Consider the following 24,041-nt stretch of genomic DNA (forward strand, 5'->3'; position numbering starts at 1 on the left):
AGAAGAAGGAGAGAGCGCCCAGGCCTGGACGGTTTGCTGGCATAATGCTGAATCTCCATCCATGGCTTGATACGTACCGTTTTGGAGGTACCTCGCGAGCAGCGCACGCACCCCCATCAGACACTCGTATTCTCTTTCTTTGCATGTTATATATCGTGTCGTGAGTGAGCCTTGCGCGCGCCTTGCTTGACCTTTACACCCACACACTCGCTCGCTCGCCCTCACAGGCGCATCTACGGCCACGAGTCCAGTCATTTATATGCTACGAGCACCGGGGCTCAACGACCGTCGCAAGTACTTGCACTGGCACGCACGCACGCACTTACAGTAGTCGATACAAGTTCGCCCCTCTCCCTTCTCCACGGCCTGGGACCGGCTCGCCAAGCCGATGCTGGGAGCGACAAGCTGCAGTCTATCGTTCGTCTCGCCGACCCCCACCGGCCTGCCCCTTTGCATCGTGGGATTCCAGCACTCGCGGCACCGCTGAGGCACAGCATCGCCTGCAAGATCCGCCTCTCCTGTGCATTGCGTCTCCTGACGCCTCCTGTATCTGCTCCTGCTGCTGCTGCTGCTGCCTTGCTGCTGCGCTGTGTGCGCTCCGGAGTCTGACCGTCGCACGTCGTCTCCTATCCAAGGGCCAAGGGCCCCGAGGCCAAAGCGCCATCCCACCCCTGGCAACAGGCTGAGCAAAGCAAAGCAACCCTCCCAGGAGTGCCAGCCATACTCAGGTGCCGTTGACGCTGCTGCTGCTGCTGCTGCTGCACGCCTCCATCTCATCCAGGCCAGAGCGCTCGACTTCACTGCCGGGGTTGCAAAGATGGGACGCAAGCCCACGCCGCAGCCGCTGATACTGGCAGATGCCAGCGCTCTGGATGCCGACCCGCCGCAGCCCTCTGCCGAAGCAGCATCGCAAGCCGCCGCGTCGCCCGTCGACTCGAAATCGCCCCGATCGCAGCGCATCTCCCCCTTCCCCATCAGCAAGTTTGCCGTTCACAGAAACCGGCCGCCGAGGACGGGCAGGTCGCCAGCTCTGCAGCCACAGCCGCCACGCCCTGCTACCAGCACCGGACCGCCAGACGAGGCCAGCCGCAGCTACCAACAGCAGCAATTGCTGCAGCTGTGTCGCGCCCAAAACGCCCGCGATGATTCAGACCTGCTGCAACCCTCGCCATCGACTGCTTCCACTCCAGATCCTCCCTCCGCCGGGCTGCCGCCCCAAGAACTGCGCCAAGCCATGACGGGTGGCGCCAAACACTCCAAGCCCAGCTTCTTTCAGTTTAACAAAGCCCCCAAAACTCCCAGTCAGCCTCATCACGCACACGCACACGCACACGCACACACCCATCAGCACACAGAGTCGCAGAGCCTGCCGTTGCCGAAAGCAACAGAGGGGGGCGAAAGGCTCGGTCACAAAGGTAAGGCTTGAAAGGGCGCAAAGAACCTGCAGGATCCTTATTATAACAAACATCAGGCTGAGTGCGAGCGTGCGTGCCAACAATGGCAGTGCGCGCTAGCCTGGCACTTCTTCCCTTGCATCGCACCCTTTCACGGCACACTTATCCATTCGCGGGCGCCTGTGTTTTAACTTGTACCTTGTTTTGCAACTTCCAACAGGAGAGAAAAGACAAGTCAGAAACTTTATTGCTAACCTTGTGTCATCTGACTTTGCTAGACCCGATCAACGTCGAAAACAACCACCAGAAATCCATCTCTTCCTACCCGTCACGCTCTGATCTTTCAGCTTCATCTTCTGGAGACGCCGAGGCACCCTTACCTCTGCCCTCTGCTAGGAAAAACAAATCAAAGTCGTTTGCGCTCCTTGGCCGCAGCAGATCTGTTCGCGACAAAGAAAACGGCCGCTATAAACCTCCCCCCGCGCAGGTACCACTGCCAGCCGCGTCAAGCAACCCCCCACCACCTGAAAATACCAACACTTCTACTTTAACCAATTCTACAACTACTGCCGTTTCTCAAGCTGCGACTGTATCGCAAGACCGGGCGCCTAAGGAAGACGGGATGAATTCTCATGGTCGGGGTCGGCCTGAGGACCGAATGGCCGGTGCCGCCTCTTCTACTGTCGCCAAAGATGCTCCACGAGAGAAGGAACAAAGAGCTCATTCATCGTCAATACGGGAAACTAGCGCATCAACGTTTCTCAGCGGATTGAGATACTCGTCAACCAGAGCTGCTGACATCATTAGCAAAGGCCTGTTTGGAAAGAGTTCGCGAAGTGGCAGCACGACAGAAAAAGAGCCAGTGATAGACGATGAACATTACGTGTTGAAAGTGATAAACCTACCCTTGGTCGAGCAGACGCGAATGACTCGGATTTCGAAGCGTTTGGAGGACTCGCGCGACAAGACAGAGTTTTGGATGCCAGCATTTCCGTGGAGGGCTATCGATTATCTGAACTATAAGGGGACCGAAGTTGAAGGCCTTTATCGTGTGCCTGGAAGCGGGCCTCAGATAAAAAAGTGGCAAAGAAAGTTTGATGAGCGTGCGTTTCCATCATATATAATGTTCTGGTTGCATAATTTGAACCTGGCTAACACGAGTATCTGCAGAGTACGATGTCAATCTCTTTGAGCAAGACGACCTCTATGATATCAACATTGTAGGCTCCATGCTCAAAGCTTGGCTTCGAGAGCTACCCGATGAGCTCTTCCCTAAAGCGTCCCAGGAGAAGATTGCTCGTGAGTGTCAGGGCGCCGAAAAAGTCCCCCAGCTGCTCATCGACGAGCTCTCGAATCTTTCCCCATTCAACTACTACCTGCTTTTTGCCATTACATGCCATCTCAGCCTGCTTCTCGCTCACTCTGACAAGAATAAAATGGACTTTCGAAACTTGTGCATCTGCTTCCAGCCGTGCATGAAAATCGATGCCTTTTGCTTCAAATTCCTGGTTTGCGATTGGAGAGACTGCTGGAAGGGCTGCACCAACGAGGCTAAGTTTATTGAAGAGGAGTACCGAATCTTCCATCAACCTCCGCCGCCTGGCCTTGCCGAAATGCAAATTCCTTACCAAAGCGATGCTGGGCATGCAGAAAAACCAGCCTCGTCGCATAGCACCAAGCCATCGACCCGAGAGACAGGGGAACCGACAGAGGACATTGGTAAGCACCAACATCAGTCGTCAAAGTCCAACCACTCTCTTTCGTCTCGCCGATCATCCATCTCGACGGCCCTGAGCGACCACAGCGAGGAGGAAGAGGATACTGTTAGCGATATGTTTGGCTTTACGCATTCACAGGTCACTACTGGAGCTGGATCCGGAGAACTGCGGCCCCTATCTCCGATCCAACCTCTATCACCCCTTGGTTTCTAAAGAGCGAGCCGAGCGATAGAAATTAACATGACTGTTTAAAAAAAAAAAGAGAAAAAAAAAGAAAAAGAACAAGGAAAAGAAGAACAAAAAAAAAAAAAGTCACTCGCAATTCGAATTCACATGCAAACATTTACTCCCTTCGGCAAAGATACCCAGCAGTTATCATCGGCGCCGACTTATGACATCACGCCGTTCATGACTTGTTTTGTTGTTTCGTCTCCTTCAGAATTTAGCGCATCTCTTAACACTAGGACGTCTGACCCATCATGGGACTGAGCGCTCTTCCCGCCCTGTCTCAAAGTCACTATGATGTGGATAGAAGATTACACATCTCGAGACGGGCTTCAGGGGACTCGGTGGTCCTCCCACTGCTTTCTCTTGTTTCATATGTGCCATCTGCCTCTTTGCATTTATCGGTCTGGTTTTTCCTATGTTTTCCTACTTTTGGTCCTTTCATCATCCTACAGCAATGTCGCGACGACACTTTTTCCCAGGTTTATTCTCTCGATTCTTAATTGCAGATAAATTGCATCATCGAAACGACTTCGAATTTCTTTCTTAGCCATCCAAAAGACTCGACCGTGGAATATCGTATAGGCCAACATTTCTCAGGCCCTTTCCCCTTTGTTAAAAGCTAGGCAGGACGGGGAATTGGAGGCCACAGACGGAGATTATGGCTGTTTGTGAGCCTCTATTTCCCCCTTTCTTTTCTCGTTCTATCTCTTGCTAGTTTGATTTAAGATGGAAGTATGGGCGTCAGTGTAAGAATAGAAGGGGTTAGAGGCTCTGAAGCTGCTTTGAGTAAGGAGGGAGATACAGAATGGGCGGGATTTTTGTTTTCTTTTTTATTATCCTTGATAACCTTTACACCATCAAGGACTGGAGGGATCTGGCGTGCGTGAAAAATAAAATGTTGTTGCTGCTATGCTAGCTTTGAGATTCTCTAGAACATCCATACAAAAATGCGAAAACTTGAGCAATCCTTCCTCCACCAAGGATAGATGCGTGACAACGACTAAGCCAGCATGTATCTCGGTTTCTTTTGAAGCAGGTTTCCTCTTAAATCCTTCCCAACACGCCTATAACGCCGTAGCCATGTCTGACTGACTTTTGATTATGAATAGACCCTCCCAATGGTGGAATAGCTGGAATTCATGTCGTATGTACCGCCACCTCTCGCCTCTCGCCTCTCGTCTCCCTTAGTTTAGGCCTTCTTGCCCATCTTGTCAGCAGCATCCCGCTGGTTTTTTCTCATCTTCCTCTCATTGCGCTTAATCTTCTCCACGCGCTCTCTCCGCCCATCGCCGCGAATGCTGGTGCCCTCTTTCCGCGCAGCCTCCTTCTTGGCATCCACCTCCACGAGCCAGTCGTCCTCGCCCTTCTTGTTCAGGCCCTTGTAACCCCACTTGCGCTTCCACTCGCCCGACTCCTCGTCGTAGGCCAGGTTGCGGCGCTGCTCCCTCGTCTTGGCCTTGATGCCCTTCTTGGCGGCGAAGCGCTCCCACTTGGTCGGCGGCTTGGGCTGGGGCACGGGCTTCTCGCGCGGCAGGCGGGTGGCGGGCGCGGGCAGCTTCAGGAGGACGCCGTCGCTGGTGGACTGCAGCGGGCAGGTGGTGAGGAGCTGGTTGATGAGCGACTGGGCGCCGTCGCGGGCGATTTCGGCGAGGGCCTGGTCGATGGAGGAGGCGGGGAGGACGACGGGGTTGGGGTCTTGGGCGAGGAGGTTGCCGAGGTCGAAGGTGTAGGGCGTGGGCTTGTCGACGACGACGGGGAGTTTTGGTTTGGAGATGGGGAGCGCCATTGTGAAAGGGTTTATATTAGAAGTCGGATTGGGGATTTATCGAAAGAAAAATGATTCAGAAGATTGATGAGGTGGCGTTTTGATTCGCCAATCCTGAGTATATGGTATGAATTGTAGTCGAGGCGCAAAAGAAAGGGACGAAAAAGAAGAATGCGCTGTCTCGCCTCTCTCTGCAAACCCAACTTTTTTTTCTTTGCGACGCTTTTTCTCAATTTTTTTGATCGATAAGAAACGGTCGATTAAGCTAGCTTTTGTCTGCATCGGATCGGCGGCCTGGAATTTTCCGGCCGACGACATCCTTGCTGCACCTGTTTTAGCAGCACGCTTGACAAGTACCCTTTATGTAGCTTTAGCGCAGTCTTAGCACTGCGCGATACTTCGTCGGTTCTTCCCACCACCAAGGTGCAATTGGATTTTGAGATTTTTGGCCTACTAGTAGAGCAACTTCGAGCCCTCCAAAAAACGTGGGGGAATTCAAATCGCAAAAGCAACGCCGCCGCTGTTCGGCCTCAATGCGGCAGCAGGAGATATAAAGGCCAACTTGTTTCACTTGATCAATCCTCCCCTTTTTATTTATCTGTTTGTATAAATCTCCATCCATCATGGCTTCCGCGCAAGCTCTGCGGACCCTCGCCAGGCCCGTGATCCCAGTGGCGCCTCGCATCCAGCCCATCATGCGATCCCTCGCAGCAGCGTTTTCCACCACCAGCCTGCTGTCCGCGGCTCCTCCCGCCGTCAAGAGCCGCAAGGATCTACCGAAGAAGACGAAGAAGACATACAAGAAGAAGCAGAACATTGTGCCCGTCAAGAAGCCCGGGCCCGGCGAGCGCAAGGCCTTTCGGAAACGAATCCAGCTCAGCAACAACAGCGCCCTGCCCGTGAGCGGCATCGAGAGCCTCGAGGCGCAGACCATGGCCAAGGCGGAGAGCAGCGGCAAGATGTTTGCCGTTCCGGACCAGGTGGTGGATCAATTGAGGGCGTTGGAGGCGTTCAAGACGACACAGACGTGGAATCTGTTCCGGAAACCCCACGTTTTGGTGCGCAAGGAGACGGTGGAACTGATGGGCAAGCTGGAGGCTTCGGTGGAGAAGAAGGAGGCTCTGAAAGTTGTTTTGACGGGGAGCCGGCTTTCGGGGAAGAGCTTGACTCTGCTTCAGGCCCAGTCTTATGCGCTGCTGAACGAATGGGTGGTTATTAACATTCCTGAAGGTATTTTCTTAGCCTCGACGAGATGACGCTGATTTGATGAGGAAGATTGAGAGAGAAAGCATGCTAACTCGTTTTCTTCTCATAATATCAGGCCAAGATCTCACAAACGGAAACACAGAATTTTCCCCCATTCCCGACACAGAGCCCATGCAGTTCGCCCAGCCAGTATACTGCCTCAAGCTGCTGCAAAACATCTACAAGGCCAACAAGGCCGTTCTCGAGAAGACGCCCCTCAAGAAGGACTGGTCTCGCCTGACAACGAACCTTAAAGAAGGCGCCACGCTGGCCGACCTGGCCCTGAGCGCAAAGGAGAGCGAGTTCGCCTGGCCCACGCTGTCCGCCTTGTGGACAGAACTGACACAGCCTGGCCAACCCCCGGTGCTACTGACGCTCGACGGCCTCGCCCACATCAACAAGGTCAGCGAGTACCGCGACCCGTCGTTCAACATTGTCCACGCCCACGAGCTCGTCCTCGTGCGCATGTTTGTCGACGCCCTCTCCGGCAAGACGAAGCTCCCCAACGGCGGTGCCGTCATCGCCGCCACCTCCCAGAACAACACCCACTTCCACCCGTCACAGGAGCTCGTGCTCTCCCAGCTCGAGGCTGGCCAGGCCGGCCGCGAGGTCCCCAAGCCAAACGCCTACGAGCGAAAGTACGACGACCGGGTCTATGACGCGCTCAAGAACAGCACTGTCCTTCGGCTCGAGGGCGTTTCCAAGGATGAGGCGAGAGTGCTGATGGAGTACTGGGGCGCGAGCGGCATGTTGCGCAGCGCGCTTGATACGAGGGCTGTGGCGGAGAAGTGGGCTTTGGGAGGACATGGCATTGTGGGTGAGATGGAGAAGGCGTCACTTATGACCATGAGGATGTAAAAAATTGGGAAATGAAGAAATAAGCGAACGTGAAATAATAGGAGGGGAAAAAGTAAAAAAATGAGTTGTATGAACATGTATTATATATTATGCCACCGTAGAATCTCATTAGATGCCAATGAACATTGATGGCCCCCACGATGAAAAACTTTCACTACCTAGTAGTCATTTGATGGAACATTTTGATATGCAGTTCATTAGGTACTACATATTGTTATTTTCATTCAGTCTCTTACAAGATCTAGTCGCAAGTCTACCAAATGCATTCGATCTCTTCTCCAACACCCCTTGAATGGAAAAAAAAGGGGGAGTCTCCAAAACATGATATAACGCCAAACCAAATTCGCAAAATAGTTCCAACAATGTCATCACTTTCCTTCAAGGACCGTACAACCTCTGCGCATTAACTCTGCATTTTTAAGGGTACTCTCCTACTCTTCCATGCTGCCTTCTCTCTCGTCATCCGCAGTAACGAATACTAGTCTTGAGCCACCACCAGCAGTTTGCCAAACCTAAAATAAATGTTAGATTTGTGAAAAACAGAAAAACGGGACAAAAGAACCAGCTGAAACACTTACGTCCAATGTGGTATACTCCTCCAGGGCATTCAGCCACTGGTCCTCTGTGAAGCCCTTGGCAATGACTCGTTCCTTGACCTTCCTCATGCTGAGTTCCACGCCCAGTTCGTCATCCTCATCAGCGTCATCCGGACGGCAAGCACCTGAATCAGCCAAAGCCTTGACGAGATTGTAGATTCTGCTGCTGGCATTGAGGCCACGGCGAGGGCCATTAGACTCGGTATTCAAGCTGTCCTTGCTAGCTTCGATCAACCGCAGTGCCTCGTCAACATCATCTTGTGTAACTTGGTTGCTGAAGCGGAGACGAGCGAGAGCTTGGGCCAAACGGACCACACCAAGCAACGTACGAGGTGTGGTGTGTGTAAACTGCTTGCCCTTCTTCTCTGCTCGCTGTTGTTGGTCTCGTAGGCGAACGTATGTCTTGATCATGTACTCGGAGACGGACTCAGGGACGACTGGTCGGTATGTTCGAGCCTGGGCGACATAAGATCGCACTTCGTGCGGGGAGAAGACGACATTGTCGGTGCCAAGGTCGGGGTGTCGGCTGTTCATATGCACGTATGTAACGTGCTTGGCAAGCTGCTCATCGGCGTCTCGGGTGGGGGTATCGAGGATCAGGAAAAGAATATCGAAACGGGACAGGAGCGCAGCAGGGAGGTTGATGTTTTCAACGGGAGAGATGCGAGGGTTGTATCGGCCATAGACCGGGTTAGCGGCAGCAAGGATGGAAGTACGGGCGTTGAGGCTTGTGGAGATGCCGGCCTTGGAAATGGATATGGTTTGCTGTTCCATGACTTCGTGAATGGCAGTACGATCATTCTCGTCCATCTTGTCAAACTCATCGATACAGCAGATACCATTATCAGCCAACACAAGAGCACCACCCTCCAAGACCATCTCATCTGTAACTGGGTCTCGCATAACGGCGGCGGTAAGACCGACGCCACTGCTTCCACGGCCTGAAGTGTAGACTCCACGAGGAGCAACTTTGGAGATGTATTTGAGCAGCTGAGATTTGGCAACACCAGGGTCACCCATTAAGCAGATGTTGATGTCACCACGAATCTTCATGCCGTCACCCATTTCCTTGTTGACACCGCCAATGAGTAGAAGAAGAAGAGCCTTCTTGATGTCCAGGTGGCCGTAAATCTCGGGAGCAATGGATTTGGCGAGCAGCTCGTAAACCTGGCCCGACTGTCGGTATCGATCAATTCTTCGGACCAGCTGTGCATCGACAATCATCTCACTGTATGCCTTCTTGTGCTGGTGAATGTGGTGGGCCTCGAGGTACGTATCAGTCATGAGACCAGCCCTCATGGCCTTGAAGCCAGTATAAGGCGTCGGTAAGAAGATTCCAGAAATGTCAACGACATCACCAGGGTTGACTTTTCTGACTAGACTGCCAAAGCAGTGAACGGTAAGGGATCTGGGAATCTGTCCGATAGGAACCTGTTCAGCCAGCTCCTGAACCTTGACCTCCTGGAATGGTAGAAACTTGGAGGCCCTGGAGGAGGGGTGTAGCTGGCCCTTGGCCTGATTCTTCTTGCAGTCAGACGAGGGGCACATGGTGAGGGGCCCAAACTGCTTGTCAGAAATGGGCTGGAAGATTTCACAACCGCAGCGGTCACAAGTATATGCGCTGACTTGCACAATGGGCTTGACGTCGGAAACGCGTGTGGCAATAGCTCGAATGGTGATGAGGTGACCAAGGTGCTCGCCCCGAACGTGTCGGACAGCCAATGCCTTGGAGATGTCTTCGCCTGTGCTTGTCCGAGGTCTGAAGACGAGCGTATACCGGCGGGTCAGCTCGGCCGGAAACTTGTCCTCAGCGGTAGTGGGATCTCGCTCTGCCAGTTCGTCGAGTTCCCGGTTTCTCGCTTGTCGTCGGGCCATCAAAACGTCTAGGACATCGTTTTTAAAGCTAATGAGTAGAGTTAGCTTTTTCCCCACTCCCATCTCCGCATACGAGAATATCCCTACTTGACCTCTTCGCTAGGCTGCGGCATAATATTGTCTACCGCCCTGGCCATAATCTCGACGTAGTGCTTGGTGTTCATCTCGATTGAGTCCACGAGCTTCATGGACTCATCTGTTTGCTCCTCCCACTATTTGCAGTCAGCATGTGGACAACTCGCAAGCAGCCAATCGCCATTGCGACTCACGGTAGCTATGTCGTCGAGATCAATCGCAAACTCGTCAAGCTTGCGGTTGGCGAGCTGCTGCAGCATATCGTTGTACTTGTGCTGGGGTGTTTTCCGCTTGGCCCTTTCCTGCTGGCGGCGATCGCGCGTCTGGTCGTCCTCGTCCATGAAATCATAGTCGTCGCTGAGTTCATCTTCGTCGATTGTGATGTTGCCGAGGGCGGTGGTGAGCGTGTGCTCTGGCGATGTCTTGAAGTCCTTGAGAAAAGACTCGAACGCCGCTGCATGAAATTAAGATTTAGCCTTGCCACAGCTCAACGTTGCACCAGAGATTTGCGCCTACACTGCTGCGACTCGTAGTTCACCGGCGCCTTGAACTCGCGGAGCGCCATTTTGCGTGATGGTGCCCAATTGCCAAAGCTGGAAAGTAGAGGCTCCTGCGATAGCGGGAGAGCGACAAGAAGAGGATGATTTCGCAGGAGTGGAAAACAGACGCAATGCGATGCACAAATTGGTGGGCTGGGAAACCAACTTGCAGGGATGCGGTGCCTCGAGGCTGGTTAGTCAGGAGCTGGATGGAGAATTTGGCCGGCAATGCAGCTAGCCTTGTGCTCTGGCTGGAGCTTTGGAGAGAAAAAAGACGCGAGACGGACGCGCGACGCGTTTCGAGAGCCCAAAGCCAATTAAGCGGACGTACCCCGCGCCCTCGTGCATTCCAGCTGGCAGCCACAGCAGCTCCAGCCACGGATTCACAGCCACAGGCTTACCTTGGTAACTCCAGCCGCACATGACTCTTGCCTCGGCTCTGCTGCCGGTTCCCCAGGAACGCGGAATTGCTTCCAGCTAGCAGCCGAATCTGTGCCCTTTTTGCGACAGCGCTCTTCATGGTCTTTCCCCTGACCTGACAGGACGGAATCCTCCCCAATTCCTCAACCATGGCGCCCAGAAGGAATGCGCAGTCGACTGCGGCCGAGCTGTCGCTTGTGCATCTGAAGAACTGTCTTGTCAACCTGCCCACGTCGTTGGTCAACCTGCTAGTCAGCGTAAATACTGTAGGTCACTGATCCGAGTTTGAAAGAGCGCTGCCCTTCTTGTTGCCCGACGTTTGGACCGTCAGTTTCAATTGGCGCTGTGCAACTAACTATTTTATTTGTTTTGTAGCCGGCCCAGAATGTCATCGTCGAGCTCTCCTACCGGCCATCTCCCCGCGCGCAAGCTGCTGGAGCGCCCAAGGAGCAATCCGTGTTTGTTGGGTGGACGGGAATGCCGAGCAAGAGGAAAGCGACTCAGATAGTCGGGAGAGACGGGCTGGCAAACTCGCGGAGCTCAACACGGGATCAGGAGATCCAATTAGTCGAGATTGACGCGACATTCGCGAATACCCTCGGCCTGCCTGATGGCGAAAAGGTCATGGCCACCGTCCACGTCGACCCTCCGATGGCACACACCATCAATATCGAGCCCTTGACACCCGAAGATTGGGAAATCATCGAACTGCATGCAACATTCCTCGAGCTTAATCTACAGTCACAGATCCGAGCGCTCCCCAACCCAGCATATGTCCCTACCGGCGGCGCCCCCGTACCGCCTCACCCATTGACTCTCCATTTGTCGCCGACTTCTACGGCTTCTATAAAGATTATGACTCTCGATCCTGCGCCTGCAGCTGACGTGGCTTTCGTGAAGCTCTCCCCCAACGCGGAAGTCATTGTCGCGCCGAAAACAAGAGCAAAAGCTACGCAAAACGGCGGCGATCACCGAAGCGTCGCAAGCACATCCAAGTCTAAAAGGAGTGGCGCCAGCACTATTCGAAGACGAAGTGCCAGAGAGGAGAAGAAGCCTTCCTTGCTGCTCCGTGCCATAGATAGGGCCATGTGCAATGAGTGGTTCGACGAGGGCTTAGTAGAACCTGATCTCTGCGTATGGGTGGACCGGGACAATCTCTTGAACAACGACTTCAGGGGCGTTAATTACGTTGTAGTGGATGTCCTGAAGCCTGCGGGATTACAAAAGCCGCAGCCAGAGGATGGATCTGGCGCGGTCACCAGCAATGCGACCTCCAAGATTGTTGCCAAGTTGAAGCCTTGGGATGACCCGCCCAATGGCCAGGCCGCAGCCTTGTCAGCTCCTCTATGCGCTGCGCTTGGGTGCACAGGTATTGTCGGAGGCATTGTCAAGATCCAGGCGGCCCCTCAGCCTCTCGCCCGCGGAGCAGTCACACAAATCAAGGTCTTTCCCTTTGCAGCAGGCTCAAAAGTTGGCGAGGGCCTACGATTCGGAATCGAAACCAAGGCCGAGAAGGAAGAGTCCACCAAGAGATTCAGGCATATTTACTCGGGGTCAAAAGGGGCTGAAGGGCTCCTGCAGGGTCCGATAACTGACGGTATCGTTGTGGACTTGTATGAGGGCCTGGAGGCTCCACAGGGGTGGGAAGGGGGCGTGATCAAGTTTGAATACAGTTCAGATGTTGCATCACAAGAGCAGAACAAGAACGCGGCCCTATGGTTAGCCGGCGTCGATCCCAAAATCCCAATCGACTTCCAACAGCCTGTACCGCGACCCCCCTGGATCTCCGAGACGGACATATTCGAACTGCAGCCGTCTCACGACGCATTGCTCGTCGGCATCGACTCGATGCTTGCCAATCTGCAATCGCATCTTGCTCATATGTCTTCTGTTTTACTTACTGGGACAAAGGGTGCTGGAAAGACGTCGGTGGCCAGATACCTCGCTATGCGACTTCGTGAAGAGACGCTATTCTATACCATCTACTTCTCGTGTCGCAAACTAGTCACTGACGAGGCGAGAATATCTACCATCAAGGAAACGCTCAATCGGATATTTATGCTGGCTAGCTGGGGCGCAAGGCTGGGCGGCAAAGCGGTTGTCGTTCTTGATGATCTGGATAAGCTCAGTCCGGTGGAGACGGAACTCCAAGTCGGAAACGACAACGGACGAAGCCGTCAAGTCAGCGAAACAATCCGATCCGTAGTACGGCAATATTGCACCAAAGATAGCGGTGTCGTGTTGCTGGCAACGGCCGAGGGTAAAGATACTCTCAACAGCGTTGTCGTCAGCGGTCACGTCGTCCGCGAAATCGTCGAACTAAAAGCTCCCGATAAAGATGGACGGCGAAAGATTATGGAGGCTATTGTGAAGCAAAACGCCGTAGCCCAAGACGATGCTCCAGCTCAGTCGAATGACGGCAGCCGGCCAACAACGGCTAATGGCACAGAGAATTCAGAAGAGGCCAGTGACTGGCTTCATGGGCACGATTCCACCCACAGACGAGAAGAGGGCGCAGCGGACAAGACTGGTGGTTTCATACTGGACGCTAATCTGGATTTCCTCGATATTGCTGGTTTGACGGATGGCTATCTGCCAGGAGACTTGACGGTTCTCATATCCCGAGCAAGAAACGAAGCCATCATCCGGTCCATCAGCGTGGCCCCTGACGATACCATCGGAGCAGTCCATCTCGGCCGTCAGGACTTTGACAAGGCTATCAAGGGGTTCACGCCAGCTTCGCTACGCAACGTGTCTCTGCAAAGCTCAACCACGACTTTCAAGTCTATTGGAGGTTTAATGGAGACGAGACAAGTTCTCCTTGAGACGCTCCAGTACCCTACGAAATACGCCCCCATCTTTTCTCAGTGTCCTTTACGACTCCGATCCGGTCTGCTTCTGTATGGGTTTCCTGGTTGCGGCAAGACGCTCCTAGCCAGCGCCGTTGCAGGAGAATGTGGCCTCAACTTCATCAGCGTCAAGGGACCAGAGATTTTGAACAAGTACATTGGTGCCTCTGAAAAGAGCGTGCGAGATCTCTTTGACCGAGCATCAGCTGCCAAGCCTTGTGTTTTGTTCTTTGACGAGTTTGATTCCATTGCACCGAAGCGTGGTCATGATTCTACCGGTGTAACGGATCGTGTGGTCAACCAGCTGCTCACACAGATGGACGGTGCCGAGGGCCTGTCCGGAGTGTACGTCTTGGCAGCCACGTCGCGGCCTGACCTCATCGACCCGGCTTTACTGCGTCCCGGTCGTCTTGATAAGTCGTTGCTTTGCGGCATGCCGACGCTGGAAGACCGCGTGGACATTATCAAGGCCATGTTGCAAAAAGTCAGGTTGTCGCCCGAGCTGACGGAATCGGACGAGGCATTGACGTCTATTGCCCAGCAGACGGAGGGATATTCCGGCGCCGATCTTCAAGCGCTGGTGTCCAACGCCCAGCTCGAGGCCATTCATGACGTGCTTGGAGACTTGAACAACCCAGCGTCAACAGCCCAGAAAGGCAAAGGCGGCAAGGGCGCTTCATCAGCCACAAGCTTTACGCAGTTCCGCTACGGAGCTGACGAGGATGCATCATCAGCCCCCCAGGCTGCCAAGAGCAGATCTGCCGCGCTGATTGAAAACGCGGCCATCATGTCCAAGCTGGATCAGATCAAGCTCGCGCGACGAAAGGCCAAGGAGGCCCGCAAAGGCCCCGGCGCCAACAACGATGAGGCACAGGACAAAGAGTCGGCCGACCAGAGAGAGGTTGTCGTTGAGCGGGCTCACCTCATCAAGGCGCTGGACAGCACGCGGGCGAGTATCGGGGCGCAGGAGAAGGCGAGGCTGCAGAAAATCTACCACGAGTTTGTGGTGGGCCGCAGTGGGCAGATGAAGGATGGACAGGGGAGCATGGAGATTGGAGGCCGAAGCAGCTTGATGTGAAGGGACCTTTACTACTTTTAACAGTTTGGATATACAGGGGGGCTACATGTATATAGATGGCATGTTGACTTGATATTTCTTCGGTTTCCAAAGCTGGCATTAGAAAGAATGATTTCGGCATAGATAATAGTTTTTTATTGTAATCATCAGCATTGAAGGATGGATAGCAATTTTTTTTTTTTTTTTGAATAGCAATCAAAGTCATCATTCATTTCTCGTATATCTATCCCATTCACCTCCTGAAATCCTAGATGCCCGTAGCCCTACCCAAAACAAGCCAACATTCACGGATCATAAAACATCATTCATATCCGCGTCCCTCGCAACGCACTCCTGCACCAGCCGCAATATCCTCTCGTGAACAACCTCCGGCGCAGCCACAATCCCCCAATTCGCCGCCAGCGTCTTGCCCGCGCCGAAATCGATGTCTTTGCCGTCGAGGTCGGTGATCTTGCCGCCGCGCTCCGTGTACACCAGCTGCGAGCCCGCGTGGTCCCAGACGTACGACTTTGACGGGTCGCCCCTTTTGCCCACGGGGATGCGGATCATGACGTGGCTGCCCTCGCCCTCGCCAATCATCATGGCGGCGTAGCGCGCGTGCGAGGCGTAGATGTCGATGCCGGGGAAGGGCGTCGCGCCGAGCTGTCGAGCGACTTGTTGCACCAGGTCGAGGCGGTTCGACGTGCTGGTCGTGCTGTCGACGAGGCGCAGGTCCTCGTACTTGGCCGGCACCGTGAAGCGGCCCAGGATCTCGCCCATCCCGAGGCTGTACTCCAGGGGCAGCCGGCGATACTCAGCGCCCTCGCCGCGGATGGCCGACAGCATGATGCCGTGGCCCAGCCGGTCCGTGGCAATCTCCGACACGACGCCGCCGTACTCGAGGCTCAGGTTCGGATAGCACACGACGCCCAGCAGTTCTCGCCCGTCCTCGACCAGCGCCAGGCTCACGGCGTACTGCTGGCCCCTGAGAAACGCCGCCGTGCCGTCCAGCGGATCCATGACCCAGAAGCGCCCCGTCGGCGCCGTGGCCCCCGCGCCCGCCGCGTCCAGCAGCGCCAGCATCTCGTCCTCGGACTCGAGCGCCGGCAGCGTCGCCTCCACGGCGTGCGCGTCGGCGCTGCGCCACTCGACCTCGCGGAAGTCCCTGGCCACGGCGCCCGCGAGCTTGAAGACGGTCGTCCGCAGCTTCGGGTTGCCGCGCAGCACGGATGCGTCCTCCTCGCCGACGAAGCCGTCGTTGGGGAAGAAGCCGCGCAGGGCCACCATGAGCAGCGCCTGGGCGCCAAAGTCGGCCAGCGTCACGGGCGAGGCGTCGTCCTTTGCGATGCCGGTGACGCGGGTCATGAAGCGCTTGGTGAGGACGGCGGCGCGGAGCACGGCGAGCTCGGCGATGTATCTGGTGAAGGGGAGGGAGTGGTCCATGGCGAGGTGGTGTATGTGGCTGTATATATACTCTGATGTATATATACTGTGATATAGAGATGGATGTATGCCGAGGTAGAATTGTAGAAGTCGTGATACGAAACGCAACGCAACGCAACCCAGAGCAGAGCAGAGCAGAGCAGAGCCAAATCAAGTAAAGACAGGCCAAGATGGACAACGAAAATGGAAAATCAAATCAAATCAAATCAAACAGTTCGCTCTGCGCAGAATGAGTGATTTAACTGTGTAAAAATACCTGTAGAGAAATATATCCAGCCCCCTTGCCCAGAAGAGGAGAAGGAGCAAAAAGAAGAAGGGGAAAGAGAGAAAGTAAAACGTAAGAATGTAAGAAAAACGAGATAAGAAAAGCAACGGGATCGACAAATGCCACTTTTAGGCACAGAGTGGTATTAAAGTAGTGTAGTGTCTGTAGTGTCTGTAGTGTCTGTAGTGTCTGTAGTGTCACCACACCACCACTATCGTGGCTCACTCCATCCACTTATACGGAGCCACACCGAGATGGACTCATAAACGCACGCCTCGACGCCATGAATTAATTCATCAGTTTTTAATTTACGCCTGCATTCATGCCTAATCACCTGCATGCAGCAAAGGATAATGGTACGTCACAACCAAGGTAAATCAAATCAGACATATAACCCTTATTCATAGATACTTTATTCATCCATCTCTCACTGCCTCGAGGCCCTTTTTTGGCTGTGCGTGCGTTGGCCAGAGGTCCAAACTAAATGCCCTTATCCATCAGACTTGTTCAAACATGCCACCCTCTAATTACCACCTGTAGAAACAAGATAAAAGAGGATCAAAAAACAAAGTAGGGGGCAGATTCCCCTTGGTAGAAAAAAAAGGGGGGGGCGCTGAGAAAATGGATGAAAAGAAGACATATAGCCGCTCATATTACACTCGTTAAACCCACCAAATTCTCCGCCTTCTCCCCATTCTTGTTGTCCGGAAAGGTTTGGTACAGCATGTACTTGCATCTGACGACTGAGCAGGGCCCATCATCGTCGATGGTAACAATAAAAACACAATTCAATCAAATATTGTAAGAAGAAAAAGAAAGAAAAAAATAATAGAGAGGAGAAAAGAAGAAGAAAACAAGGTATATCCACTCATCACACACCAAATCAAACAATTCGGCCTTGTGAATATCAGCTCAGCGAGCAGCGGACCCGAAACAGACATCGAGGTCTTCGGAGAGCCGGCCGGCCGGTATAATAAAAACTCCTCAACGCGTGTCGTCTTGCTTTCTCTTTTTGTTTCCATGCAAATCCGGGTATGTTGTTGGAGCAAAGTCTTCATGACTAAAACCATAATATGCCACCTATTATTACCAAACGCCAGACGATGCAAATAAATGTCAAGCTCTGTTTATAAACTTGTCGCACACAAATCTAGAGACCAACCCCAAGATTATTTTTCATGTTTAGTAGTTTTTTCGTTCTTTTTTTCGCTCTTCGTCTTTGGTCACAGTTGCTGCTTCTACCAATCAATGGGCAGCCTTTGTGCCATTAACGTTTGCAGCACTGGATTTGGATCCCTCCGCCTGGCTGCGAGAGTGGATCGTACGGTACATGGTGCTCAATCGGTCACCCGTGACACTCTTGCTGGTATCATCGACCGGCCAGAGAGCTGCCAAAAAATCCCTATCACAAATTGTTAGCTAATAGAAACAATTTACACAAAAAAAAAAAAAAAAAACCAATCAGTCATGGCTTTCTTCTGTTACTTACCAAAAGTTGTTCTTGAGACGATCATCTGCTGCCGTTGCTGGCAGCTTATCATCAAGGAATGTTCCTATTGCCACCAGTTCGACTTTGAATATGTTCGCGCGCTCCTTACTCGACTTGACATTGTCCTTTGTTGTTGAGAGAATTCTCTCAAAATTTTGTCTCACTGGTTTCAGGAGGAACCAAATCATCGCATCGTTGTCCATGGCCCGCTGGTCTTTGTCATCGCCAATGCGTCGTAGCTCATCCAGCCTTCGGAGTGCCTTTTCTCTACGCTCATCCACAGGCCGGGCCTTGTGGTCGCGATCTCGGTCAGAGCGGTTGTGGTCACGATCCCGGTCGTTATGGTGGTCTCGGTCGCGGTCACGGTCACGGTGATGGTCACGGTCACGATCACGTTCCCTGTCCCGTTCACGGCGGTCGTCGCGACGATCATCTCGCCGGTCATCCCGACGGTCATCCCGACGGTAGTCGTCGCGCCGGTCGTCCCGGCGATGATCATCACGACGATAGTCATCGCGTCGGTATCTATCATGACGGCGATCATCATCGTCACGGGATCGTCGCTTCTCGATTCTATCGCGATGTTCGTCTCCAAGCTTACTTGCCCGACGTGGGTCATCAGAGCGGCGCTGCTTGGGACTGCGACTGTCTTCGTGAGATGGGTACTTCCGTTTAAAGTCAGGTCTGGCCAGGGCGCCATCCTCTCCAGAATTGCGAGCTCGCTGTTCGGATGAACCGTGATGATCCCTCTCGCGTTGTCGTTTGATGCCCGTCGTAGCAGCAGAAGAATTGCTGCCGCGATGCCCGTTCACCGATTGTAGCTTCTTATTGTTGCGGTGGTGATTCTCCACAGCCTTGTGGGCCAATCGATCATTCGAGTGTTTGGATTGCAACACGGAAAGGAGGTATTCTGATCGGCGTACCAGATGGACCGCGCCAGGGGCCTTGAGCTTGTCGTTGCCTTTGGATCTTTCCTCCTTCTTGCCTACGCGGTGCTCTTCCAAGAAAAGCTTCTCCTGCATTTCCAAGTCGGAATCATCGCGGATTTGGGCCCATGCGCCAAATCCGTGCTTGTCAATGCCAACAAGAAGCATGGCATCTTCTTTCGCTCCCCAGGGGCAGCTGTAGTTGGCGGCTTTAGTAGCGTCGGGCACTCTAAAATTCTTCCAATCTGTATGACCACGAATCACTTGGCGAAGAAGCTGCAGCTGCTTGGGCCGCTCAATTGCCGTCTCGGCGTTGACCTTCTTCAGCTCGCCAAAGTCAATCAGAACTGCCTTCTTGTCCTTCTTGGTCAACATCTTGCCCATTTTCTTCTCCTCTTCAGCAAGTTTGGCACTGTTATCATCTACAGCCTGCTGGGCAGCCTTGATGAAGTCGTCGAGAACCGACTTGACAAAGTCGGGATCTCTTTCATCAAGCTTGGCTTCTTGAATGATGTCGGCGCTGCGATGCTCCATAGAGCCGAATCGGAAGTAGGCTTTGATCAAATTTCGCTGCTCTTTATCATTTAGCGGGCGCTTGGGATCTCTCAACAACGCGCGCTGTTCTTCCTCTTCTTGCTGTTGCTCTCTCTGGCGTTTCTTGAGGCGGTCGGCACGGTCTGTTTCCTTGTTGCGACTCTTTATGGTTGCCCTTCGAGGCGCACTCTCGGCTGCAATCTTGGCAAGGTAATCTTCATGCTGCTTCTTTTCCTCTTCCGCCTTGATCTCGGCGAGTTTATCTGCCGGGATGATCTGGTCCCAGTCGAGGTTGATGTCATCTACTTTGACATCGGTGATCTGCATAAAGTTGTCCCAATCAATGCCACCGCTGCTGAGGTTGATCTTGTCATCAACCTTGGTCTTGGTGATTTCAGCATTTTCTAGTATAGAATCAATATCGAGCTGCTCCAGTCGCTCCTGGTTACCACTCTGTTCAAACATTTTGGACGATCGCATCTTCAGCACCATTTGGATATCCTCAGATGTGGAAGGGCCATCAATCTTGAGACCCTTCTTGTTGAGCTCTTCCTTGAACTTGGCTTTGCCATCATCGGTAACGCCAGCCTGGATGGTCAGATACTCTAGGAGAAGCTTGTTGCGCGCACGCTCCAAAACTTCTTCCTCGACTGTCTCTTTGGATACGAGACGGTAGATGTTGACTGGTCGCTTCTGTCCAATGCGATGCGCTCGAGCCATAGCCTGCAAATCAGCTTGAGGATTCCAGTCCGAGTCGAAAATGACGACGGTATCTGCAGTCATCAAATTGATGCCGAGACCGCCAGCGCGAGTGGAAAGCAAGAAGCAAAAATCTTCGCTGTCCTCAGCATTGAAGTGGTTGATGGCCATGCGTCGCGGGCCTGCTGCAATGGTACCATCGAGTCGCTGGAACTTGTAGCCTCTAAGAGACAGGTAGTCGCCTAGAATATCCAGCATCTTGACCATCTGGCTAAAGATCAAAACTCTGTGGCCGTCCTTTTTCAACTTGGACAGAAGTTGATCGAGCAACATCATTTTGCCGCTGCTAGCAATCAATCCCTTGATCTGGTCCTCGCGGCGCACACTGCCAGCCAAAACTCTCTCCTCAGCTCCGGGAAACATGTATGGATGATTGCTGACCTTCTTCAGCTCCATCATGATGTTCAAAAGAGAGTTCTTGTGACCACTGGTGGCATCGCATAGGGCCGAGTAGTTTCTCGTGAGGATGTTCTTATAATAGTCCAGCTGTACATCTGATAGCTCAACTCGGATAATCTTCTCCGTTTTGGGCGGCAAATCAGATTCAACTGTTTCCTTTGTACGTCGCAGGATATAGGGGGCAATCGAGCGATGCAGCTCTTGTAGTTTCTCTTGGGCATCAGCTGCGGAGAGTGAATCCAAGTCCTCGTCGATGCTGACTTTGCCGGGATTCAAAAAGTCAAGAAGAGCAGAAAGCTCGGCCAGGTTGTTTTGGATGGGTGTTCCAGTAATGAGAACTTTGCAAGGAATGCCGAAGCCGACCAGGCGCTGATATAGCTGAGACTCGCTATTCTTGAGACGGTGCGCCTCATCAACGGCCAGAACCTGCCACTTGATGGATTGGAGAAATTGCCAGTCTTGCAAAATAAATTCGTAAGAAGTAACCAAGACGTTGAACTTTGGCTTCTTCGGATTGCCATCCACGAGGAGCTCGTTCTCTCGGATGATGTTTCGCGCATCCTCCGGTCCAAGGTAAACCACGTAGTTGATGTCTGGCGACCAATTGTTAAATGTATCGCACCAAGCAGGGATAACACTAAGCGGAGCAACGACAAGCGACGGCCCTTCTTGGCGTCTAGCATTGCGCAGCCAGCTGAGGAACGAGACTGTCTGGACCGTCTTACCCAGGCCCATTTCATCAGCGAGAATAACGTTGTTGCTGCGAGTCCAGTTCAAGCACAAAAAGTTGAGTCCCTTGAGCTGAAACTCACGAAGCTCGCCGCCGACAATAAACTCGGGCTGTTTCTCCAGCTTGGTCATCTTGGATCGGGTGTCTGGGTTGGTCTCCTTTCGATCAGACAGCCAGGATCTTGATGATCGGTCAAGGAACTGGTCAATCTTGTCCTGGAACAAAGGACTGATTTCCGATACAGACTCCCAAGTGCATTCTTCGTAGGTGAGCCCCTTCCATTTGACATAGTATTCGTCGTCGCCCTCTTCTCCGTCTCGAACGGCAACGACACGCTCAACCTTTGTGTAATCTTCAAGTGCCTCCTCGTCTCGCTCGCGGTCGAGGAAGAACTGCTCTTTTGTCTCTGGGGGAACATCATCTCCAAATCGGATGTCGAGCTCTTGGTCAACAAATTTTCTAAAGTAGTTTTCAACCTTGCGAAAACCGCGAGTGTTACGGAGAGCATCCAAGGACTCCCATGTGTCATGCAGGTGTGACTTTCCCTGCCACTTGATGAAGTATTCAAAGTCGCTGCGGGTCGAATCGTAGGCCAGCTCGTGCCCATCTCGGAGCCTATGCTTGACCACTTTTTCAACGTAAGGCGAGTCATCGACGTAGTCGGCAACGTAGTAGGACGCAGCAAGTTCCGCATCCTCTTCGTCTTCCTCCTCAAAATCGCTCTCTTCGTATGCGCCCTGTTGCACTTGCTGCGCCGCGCGTCGATTTGACCATCTCTTCTCGGCAAGAGCCAAGGCGGGTTGCATCTCTCGCTGTAATCTAGCTTTTTTCTGCTGACTCTTTGCGCGAGCTCCGCCATACGTATCGGAATCCGAGTCGGAATCGTTTGTGGACGGTGGCAGTACCGGTGTTCCTCTTTTCGAGGCTGCGATCCGTACAGTCAGTTGACGGATCTGGAAAGCATGCAGGGGCTTAGATGGGCGTCAAGGCTTACATGTGAGAGAGCTTCCAACTCGACGACGCTTATTCTGCCGGCGACTTGTTGGCGCAACATCAGATTCTGATTCCGATTCGACCTAGACGAGTCAGTATGTAATGCGACAAGATAGTAGAGTAAGAGCATGTGACATACGATTTTACGCTGCTCTCGAGGTCGAGCCTATCGCAACAAAGTCAGTCGCCGCCAAATGAATGAAGAGCACAGAATAGGTGAGCGAAATGGGGTCATACACTTCTCCGAAGGCCGTAAAGCTCTGGATTTGCCTTGATGTATTCATCTTCAACAGGAGCTTTGCGCTTGGGTGCTCGAGCCGAGTCTGACGAGCTGGCTCGACCGGCCGTGGCGTCGTCCTCTTCGTCTTCGTGATCTTCTTCGTCTTCATCACCATGCTGGGAAGGCGAGGTAGCTTGCATATCAAAGTCGCCATCTTCTGACGCGTCAGCTACGCTTGACTCTTCGCCTTCCGACATGTGGTGGTCGACGTCTGCGTGGTTCGTAGCCTCATCGTTTGAGGCTTCAGGTTCGGAGGGAGAGGGCTGTTCGCGAGGACTGTTGGGGGCATCCAGGTCATCGGAGATGTCGCTTTCGTGTCCTTGTTGGTCGGCGCCTGTTGAGAAAGTCATAGAGTCGTCCGGCGACAAGTTCCCGTTAGAGGGGTCCCCTTCGCTGGGAGAGGACATGATGATGATATCCGCGAAGCTGGACTTCTAAAGAACCGACGGCAGTTAGCACTGAAAATCCTTGATTACGCGTCTTCTTGAGTGAACAGGCGGTGAGAGAACGGTCTGGCGACACTCAATCACCAGCTATAGATCCAATATCGACTTGGAATCATGAAGCAAGGCGGTTTTATAGCATCCCACGTGTGTAAGTGCTCGCAAGGCTGAAGGGTATTGGCACAAGCAATTGCATGCTTGACCTCTGCCCGGGGGCTGTCTAGGGGCTCTGGATGCATCGGCATCGTCGGCAGCGGCCAATTCCATCGAAATAAACCACATATGCCCCCAATCCGGGCTCTAGAGAGTCGGTATATCGACGCGTTCGGGTCGTCTCATGGCTGGATCGGCGGGCAGACGCAAGGCAACAGGGTTGCAGGCAGTAACAGCGAGTGCGAAGGAGACGACAGCGACTTACCAGTCATCAATGAAAGATCCGCAGCACCAGAAAGAATGTCGACAACCCCCAGGCTCGATCGGAAGAGTCTGGCGATGTTCCGGTGGCGGATGGGCGACGAGGGTTGAGGTGTGAAGGCAACGGCCGGAGGTCACAAAAATGCGCTGGTGGAGAGAGGCAGGAAAGAATTGGAGGCAACGGGGCGGAGGGCCGAAGGCTCGGCCGGCGTGTTTGTACCCAAGTCTTACCCTGTTGGGGTGGGATGGCGCTCTGCTGACCGCTGAAGAGGGCCACTGAGGTCACGTGGTTCGCCGGAACGCTGTCCTGGTGCAAGTGAAGGGGAAGTGAAAGTGAAGTGAAAGTGAAGTTTTGTTGTTTGAGAAATTTCTTGGGAAAGAAAAACGGGTGGACGAGAAGAAAACATATATAAGAAGAAAACAGAATAACACTCAATAGAGTATTATACTTTGCCGGAAAAAGAATTGCCATCCACTATCCACGTTGCCTGGGTGTTCATTCTCGGTGGAACTATCGTGAGAGAATTTAACTTCGAAATGGAGTTGTTGTCTCCTCTCTAAAGCTTCCTTATGTGGAGTTGCAAAATACTTGCGTTTTACAATAAGGAAATTCACCTAGGTAGGTACCTATTCAGTACTCCAGTTCTATTATCCAGCATTTCAGTTCTATTGTCCAGCACTCCAACTATGGCATGGGCTACTACTGCTACTACTAGTAGTAGATACTGCTATGGCAGTTGTATATAA

The 24,041-nt window shown here is 53.0% G+C and overlaps 8 protein-coding genes across 8 annotated transcripts; 4 read left to right on the top strand and 4 right to left on the bottom strand.

Annotated features, from left to right (window-relative positions):
• Positions 1-44: 44 nt before the first annotated feature.
• TGAM01_v210148 (hypothetical protein) lies at positions 45-609 on the top strand (the record flags this gene model as incomplete). Its single annotated transcript, XM_024550730.1, has 2 exons — positions 45-160; positions 228-609. The coding sequence occupies 2 exons, from the start codon at positions 45-47 to the stop codon at positions 607-609; spliced, it is 498 nt and encodes a 165-aa protein (XP_024404519.1).
• Positions 610-817: 208 nt separating this feature from the next.
• On the top strand, positions 818-3,325 carry TGAM01_v210149 (hypothetical protein; the record flags this gene model as incomplete). Its single annotated transcript, XM_018805766.2, has 5 exons — positions 818-1,301; positions 1,349-1,415; positions 1,472-1,503; positions 1,673-2,497; positions 2,565-3,325. 5 exons carry the CDS (start codon positions 818-820, stop codon positions 3,323-3,325), a joined length of 2,169 nt encoding a protein of 722 aa, XP_018660956.2.
• Positions 3,326-4,529: 1,204 nt separating this feature from the next.
• Positions 4,530-5,126, bottom strand: TGAM01_v210150 (hypothetical protein; the record flags this gene model as incomplete). Its single annotated transcript, XM_018805765.1, has 1 exon — positions 4,530-5,126. The coding sequence occupies one exon, from the start codon at positions 5,124-5,126 to the stop codon at positions 4,530-4,532; it is 597 nt and encodes a 198-aa protein (XP_018660955.1).
• Positions 5,127-5,728: 602 nt separating this feature from the next.
• On the top strand, positions 5,729-7,208 carry TGAM01_v210151 (hypothetical protein; the record flags this gene model as incomplete). Its single annotated transcript, XM_018805764.1, has 2 exons — positions 5,729-6,335; positions 6,427-7,208. The coding sequence occupies 2 exons, from the start codon at positions 5,729-5,731 to the stop codon at positions 7,206-7,208; spliced, it is 1,389 nt and encodes a 462-aa protein (XP_018660954.1).
• Positions 7,209-7,639: 431 nt separating this feature from the next.
• Positions 7,640-10,319, bottom strand: TGAM01_v210152 (minichromosome maintenance protein 7 (cell division control protein 47); the record flags this gene model as incomplete). The annotated part of the gene is made up of 5 exons (XM_018805763.1): positions 7,640-7,720; positions 7,787-9,707; positions 9,767-9,891; positions 9,949-10,208; positions 10,271-10,319. 5 exons carry the CDS (start codon positions 10,317-10,319, stop codon positions 7,640-7,642), a joined length of 2,436 nt encoding a protein of 811 aa, XP_018660953.1.
• Positions 10,320-10,862: 543 nt separating this feature from the next.
• TGAM01_v210153 (hypothetical protein) lies at positions 10,863-14,640 on the top strand (the record flags this gene model as incomplete). The annotated part of the gene is made up of 2 exons (XM_018805762.1): positions 10,863-10,979; positions 11,089-14,640. The coding sequence occupies 2 exons, from the start codon at positions 10,863-10,865 to the stop codon at positions 14,638-14,640; spliced, it is 3,669 nt and encodes a 1,222-aa protein (XP_018660952.1).
• A 291-nt stretch (positions 14,641-14,931) lies between these two features.
• TGAM01_v210154 (3'(2'),5'-bisphosphate nucleotidase) lies at positions 14,932-16,062 on the bottom strand (the record flags this gene model as incomplete). Its single annotated transcript, XM_018805761.1, has 1 exon — positions 14,932-16,062. The coding sequence occupies one exon, from the start codon at positions 16,060-16,062 to the stop codon at positions 14,932-14,934; it is 1,131 nt and encodes a 376-aa protein (XP_018660951.1).
• Positions 16,063-17,572: 1,510 nt separating this feature from the next.
• TGAM01_v210155 (chromodomain-helicase-DNA-binding protein 1) lies at positions 17,573-22,844 on the bottom strand (the record flags this gene model as incomplete). Its single annotated transcript, XM_018805760.1, has 5 exons — positions 17,573-17,729; positions 17,817-22,089; positions 22,159-22,240; positions 22,297-22,323; positions 22,395-22,844. The coding sequence occupies 5 exons, from the start codon at positions 22,842-22,844 to the stop codon at positions 17,573-17,575; spliced, it is 4,989 nt and encodes a 1,662-aa protein (XP_018660950.1).
• Positions 22,845-24,041: the final 1,197 nt, after the last annotated feature.

The sequence above is a fragment of the Trichoderma gamsii genome (assembly GCF_001481775.2).
Source record: "Trichoderma gamsii strain T6085 chromosome Unknown Scaffold_57.2, whole genome shotgun sequence".
NCBI lineage: Eukaryota > Fungi > Ascomycota > Sordariomycetes > Hypocreales > Hypocreaceae > Trichoderma > Trichoderma gamsii.